Genomic DNA, 6016 nt, shown 5'->3' on the forward strand with positions numbered 1-6016 from the left:
AAATTACTCATCGAAATTGAGTACCTGACTTCATGGTTCAAATATCACAACATATTCTTCGTTCTTCATGCCGATTCGAACTCAATTCAGTAACACGGGATCACGTGCCACAGGAAATACACAATGGTGGGGTGCCGCAGCTTTGCTCTAACGAATATATACACAATAAGGTCAGGTAGTGTGTGATCTAATATCTCGGCCATTGATTGCAGTCGTCAGTTAAACAAATGGAGCAGATTGCGTTGTTAATTGCATGCGAGTTTCCTGGCTTCTGTCCTGCCTGACTTTACTATGCTTCTTGCGTTAATTTTCTCAACTGCCCTGTGATGCGTTGTGAGATTGTTCTCTAAATCTGATACATTCCTACCGTGTAGGAGACGCCGTGTGTGCATAAATGGTGTTGTGGGTGTATGTCATGCCTTGTACTATTAAAAAGACAAGGACCTCTATAATTCTGCCTGGTCGTTTTTCCCCCCAAGCAGATATGCTTCTTTCCCAACGGGCTCAGAATAATGTATACCCGTAGCAGATATGCTTCTTTCATTGAAATGTAGCATACCAGGTTAGATTATTGCGGGGGGAAAAGCCATATAATACTGTGTCAAGTGCAACAAGCATTTGGTTTAGCATGGCACAGTGCTGAACTAATCGATCTTCAACGTCAAACATTGCATCACCAGCAAAAGTTCTGCCAAGGGAAATAAACTTGTTCGCGGTCACGAAGCAGTAAGTGATTTCACAATGTCAACAACTAAACCTACCCAAATATACATCCAGATTTGGGGCTCCGCTTATGCACGTTGCAGATGTTGCCAGTGACAAACCTTCCTTGAGTACCTGATGACCTAAACTAACAGGCAATACTAGATTCAACAGCTCTTACAGCAATTGATCTAATACAACACACCAGGTGTGCCGTAGTAATCAACTTGCCTGGAAACTACATTAATAAGTTCAAAATATATCTAATCACCTAAATGTTAGTGGTACATTATGCTCTGCGACAAACAAAATGATCTGTGTTATACTATCAGAATGTGTTGTTAGATCAATAAGATTTGGTAATCCTCTATCAAAACACAGGAAGTGATGACTTCAGTGAAGACCACCCAAAAATTGCAACTAGAGCCTTGATAGAACTTTGAATTCGCTAATTCTATTACAGTGTACTTAAGAGAATGAATAAACTAGACAGGCATCAGATAACAAAATAAAATATGGAAATACCATGGCAGAGTAGAAGCATAATAATGTCCTACCACCAAACATGGGACGCTAACTCTATTGCTACTCATAATCAACATCTCCATCCTTGTAAAGAGAAAACTAGCAGTGTATGTGTATCATTGTCACTACAAATAACACCTGCACATCTCGTCACTCTACATGTCTAAACCAAACTGCTGGCAAACATTTGCCAAAAAAAAAGACTGATAAGAATGAACATAACCAGGCATCGTTGTGGAGGAAAATTCTTACCAATCATGAGATTCATCTGAAATTTCATGAGATTCATCTGAAATCAGGAAAATAATGTAAAAGACTGCATCAAGATCATCACGGTCAGCAGCATCAGCATCAGTACCGATATACCATCAGCATCGTCACATCATCCGCGGCACCATCGTGAACATCAACACCAATGACAAAGACTAACAGCTAGAACATCATCCACCATAGTCGTCCCGTGCAATATCATTTTACCAGTAAACAGCAACCCATCTCACGAACAGATAACTAGAAAATGCACAAATGTTTTAACTAGTTAATATGATGGTATCAAGAAGTAGATGGAAACACAACAGAGGTCGAAATACAAACCAATAGCATAATTTTGACAACTAGAAAACACAATTCTAGAAACCATTAAAAACTACTGAACAACTAGCAACCTTGAATAACAGTTGAGTGCTACTTCCATTGTGCTCAGCCAATCTTCTACAACCCCATGGAAAGATTGTTCTTAATCATCATCACGTTAACAAGCTTTATTCCTGACAAGAGATTTTGTTTTCAAAAGTTAGATCATTGACAGATGCATGGGGCCAAAACTACATAACCAGCAGTGAAACCTCAATCTAACCTTGCTATCGCTGCCAGTGCTATGTGAGCCTGCACGTTTTGGTGGAGAAACACTGTGTGACAGAGGTGAAGCTTTTCCATTGGTCTGCTTTTCAGGACTTTTGTCAGTGGGGCTCATGCGTTGTGTTGGGCTCTTGTGAGGGCTAGCACTGCGCCGAGCAGGTGAAGCACTGTCAAAAGAAATCAAGTTAGCAGTTGGAAACATAAACAAATAACTAAAGGATGGAATTATGGAAGGACGCTGAAGCACCTATGGTATGAGCGGCTTCTACTCCTGCTTCTGCTCCTACTCTTACTCCTGCTTCTGCTCCTACTCATGCCCTTGTTCCTGCACTTGTCATCATCTCTTGCTCTACAACGGCTTTTGTAGCCAGGGCTTGAACTTGGACTTCTGCTTCTGCTTATGCTTCTGCTATGACGACGATAGTCCCTCTCCCTACATTGCCTTTCTCTGCTCCTGCTGCGACTTCGCCTTCTATGATCTCTGTCTCTGTGCCTAATTAAAACAATACATGCACTATAAGTTGCCTAGACTACTGATCTGGAAAACCATAAAGAACGCAATTATGAATGAGCTACATTAAAAAATATGCTGCTCCGCAATAAAAGCAGCAGCACTATGCAGATAGCTATTTTAGAGAAAGAGAGTGAATGTTCAGAATAGAAACCTGGAACATGCCAGGGTGGGGTGAGGATTGGGGGGCAGGAGAAGAGGGGGGGGGGGGAGTACTGGAGCAGCGAGGGGAAAAAACACAATTTGTACCATGTTTCCATAAATTCTGAAGATAATGCAAAAGGAACAAAGGTCTTCACCTTGGCCTTGGACTATGGCTTCTTGACCTTTCTTGTGATTTCTCAACCACCTCTTTGACCCTTCCTTTACGGCTACAGGGAAAAAAAAGCAAAGCAGGAGTGAACTGAAAGTCTGAGATTCACATAAGTAGGGGACAAGATAAATGAATGTGTATATCTTGCACACAAACCAAGTTGATGGGATGAATAAAGACAAGGTGAAAAAACATCTACATTTTGTAACGGAGCTTAGTAGATGAGATTGAATGCAAGTGTTTGTTTTTGGATTGTTCTACTTCAGCTGAACAAACTGATTTGCGCAGGCTACCTCGTGAATGCATATGCGAATTAAAAAATTGGCAAACTAAATGCACACGATGAGCATTCTATTGGTACTGGCATCTTAAAAAAAGAAAAAGAAAGGTATATATCATAAAGCTAGATCAATACTACGTTCAGCTGCCCATATAGATAAATAAGTAATTGATTTTAATAACCTATTTTCTATATCTAAAAATATACAGAAAAGGTCAGAGTTTCCTAGATTTTGTTTTTGGTGCCCCATCAGCATGGTAGTTTTAAACTAAGTGCAAACAAACTCCAAACATTCATATTCACATTACCATGACTAAATGAAGGTCCACTAATTCGTTCAAATGATCATATCAGAAGATTAAACTGGAAACATGTTTGGGTAAGACAGTTAATCAATCATAAAACCAACACAAAGGCCACAAACATAAAATATTTAGAAACACCAACCTAATCATATTCCCTATTACCAGCATATAATTATTGCTACATCACATCAAGAGTGGTTCACAACAATTGAACAAATGAGATAAACAACATTACTATTTAGTAATTACTATGTTATTATGTTAACAAAAGAAAGACCTTGCAACAAATATATCACAAGTAATAAGCATAGTTGTCATGGCGTCGGTATAGCGACGCCATATCGGCATGGCGATTTTCTGGCTCTCGCCACGCCGATGCCACGGAACTAGCGGCTATGGCATCCACCACCGCCGCCCCTGCACTCCTAGCTGTCCACCACCACCCCTGCGCTCCTCGCCGTCCGCCATCCGCCGTCGCCCTTGCAGCTTGCGCCGTCCCCCATTGCCCAGCGAGATCCCTGCTCTGCTCCTGCTCTGCTGCTCCATCAGCCTGCGCTGCTCCTGCTCTACTGCTCAAGTGTTGAAGACCTCAAGCTCTACTCTCTGCCCCTGATCTGCTCAAGTGTTCAAGGCATCAAGCTCTACTTTCAGAACTAGGTAAGCTCTACTGTTCAGCTCAAGCTCTGTAGCACACTAGCACATAGCAGTTAGCACTTAGCACACTAGTTCAGTGCAAGCTCTAAGTTGTAGCCACATAGCAGTTAGCACATTTGGTAGCACATAGCAGTTTAGCTGCACACTAGTTCTTCAGTTGAAGAAGATGAGGAAGAGGGAGAGCAAGAAGAGATCATGTTGGATGATGATGATGTAGATGATTTCGGTAAACAACCAATGGATGCTCAACCGATGGATGCTTCTGAAGATGGCGGAGAGAACATGGATGCTTCTAAAGATCTCGATGAGTTTGCATTGGATGACTTTTGAGAGATGAGAGATCTGAAACTTTGAGAGATGAGAGAGTTTTATGTCTTTTGTGCTACATTTACATTGCTATTTTGATTTCCTAATATCCTAGACTATAAGGGCATGTTTGACAGAGCTTCCAAAGCAACTCTTAGAGTGGAATTAGGGAAAATTTTGTCAAACAACAGTTTTTAGTTTTTAGCTCCCAGGGTGAAATTCGTGGGAGTGATTCACTGAAATGAACTAGATGTTGGGAGCTAAAAAATGTAACTTCCCAATTCACTTCCCACACAAAATCACTTCCTCTATAGAGTTTACCCTAGAAAATCACTTTCCTTAGAGAATCACTTTCTCCAAAGAATTTAGATTATGAGGAACTCTACCAAACAGGCTCTAACTTTTGAGCTACATTTACATTGCCATTTACCAATATAATTTCCTAATATCCTAGACTATAATGTGTGTATTCACCATGCCAATGCGTGTAAGGCGTCGCCACGCCGCGCGCCAGAGGTGCTATAAAGTTGTGAAGGTTGTGAGACGCTGCGCCTCGCCACACCGCCGTAACGACTATGGTAACAAGATACTAACACAAAATCAGAGCAAAAGAGGCCTACTCACATTGGCTCCGCATTGGGACCATACTTGGCAAACTGCACCATGATGTTCCTCCCATCCACATTTCGTCCTGCGCAAAACAAATAGGAAGTTCAGAGCCAATTATCACAACAAGTACAAAAGCCCCACAAGGGACAATAACAAGAGAAGAGGCGAAGCACACCATCAAGCCGATCTATAGCCTTCTGCGCCTCGTCAGCGTACTTGTATCGTACGAACGCGAAACCCCTCGAGTCCCCTGTCCTGAGAAACACCAACAAAATCTGAGAAAACATCTATCGAACCACCACCCCAAAAATTCAGGGTTAGGGGGCTCCTCACCTCCGATCCCTCGGGATGAAGACGTCGACGACCTTACCGTAGCGCTCAAAGAGTGGGAAGAGGTCGTCTGCCGTGGTGCCTGCGAGGCAAATAAGGCGGTGAAGAAGGAAGCGATTAGAGAGAGAAGGCGCGCGCCAGCGCTCGGAGGTAGGGTTAGGGCTCGCTCACGGAAGCTGATGTTGAGGACGAGGAGCGAGAAGGTGTCGCGGATGTCCGGCGGGCCCGACCTCCCGAAGTGCGACATCGCGGCTCCGCCTCCGCCGCCGGAGAGGCCTAGGGTTTAGAGCTCCGCCGCGGCGGGGGAGGGGGTGGTAGAGTGGAAGAGGGTGGGCTCAGCGAGCGAGAGCTTATCGACTCGCGCTTTCCCTTTTTTACCCTTTTTTTTTCCTTCCCCCGTGCAGCGCGGCGGCGGCGCACCGCGCGTTGGAGCGGCAGGCCGTTGGGCCGCGCCGCTGCCTTCCCTTGGGGCTCACGGGCCACGGTCGTGCAGGAGGAGACATCTGCAGTTTCGCTGTATAGATTTGTTTTAAGGCTCCTGCGCGTTTCGAGCTTCTTTTCCACGGCTGAGCCCGACGGCCCATTGGAGCGGCTTGTGAAATATACTGAAATTGTTGTTAAAA

At 43.7% G+C, this 6016-nt stretch overlaps 1 protein-coding gene across 1 annotated transcript; it reads right to left on the bottom strand.

The window, feature by feature from the left end:
• Nucleotides 1-1738: 1738 nt before the first annotated feature.
• LOC133895473 (serine/arginine-rich splicing factor SC35-like) lies at nucleotides 1739-5756 on the bottom strand. Its single transcript, XM_062335806.1, has 8 exons — nucleotides 5565-5756; nucleotides 5397-5475; nucleotides 5239-5318; nucleotides 5079-5145; nucleotides 2896-2967; nucleotides 2333-2578; nucleotides 2084-2252; nucleotides 1739-1994 (listed from the first exon to the last, which is right to left on the bottom strand). Exons 1-8 carry the CDS (start codon nucleotides 5638-5640, stop codon nucleotides 1989-1991), a joined length of 795 nt encoding a protein of 264 aa, XP_062191790.1. The 5' UTR covers nucleotides 5641-5756; the 3' UTR covers nucleotides 1739-1988.
• Nucleotides 5757-6016: the final 260 nt, after the last annotated feature.

This window comes from Phragmites australis, chromosome 16 (assembly GCF_958298935.1).
Source record: "Phragmites australis chromosome 16, lpPhrAust1.1, whole genome shotgun sequence".
Lineage (NCBI taxonomy): Eukaryota > Viridiplantae > Streptophyta > Magnoliopsida > Poales > Poaceae > Phragmites > Phragmites australis.

Bases quoted from the DNA above. Each gene is read 5' to 3' on its own strand.
- LOC133895473 (XM_062335806.1), bottom strand. From the start codon at position 5,640: ATGTCGCACTTCGGGAGGTCGGGCCCGCCGGACATCCGCGACACCTTC. The intron at 5,476-5,564 runs GTGAGCGAGCCC...TTTGCCTCGCAG, and splicing joins CGTCCTCAACATCAGCTTCC to GCACCACGGCAGACGACCTC. The intron at 2,579-2,895 runs GTGAAGACCTTT...TGTTTTAATTAG, and splicing joins AGCCATAGTCCAAGGCCAAG to GCACAGAGACAGAGATCATA.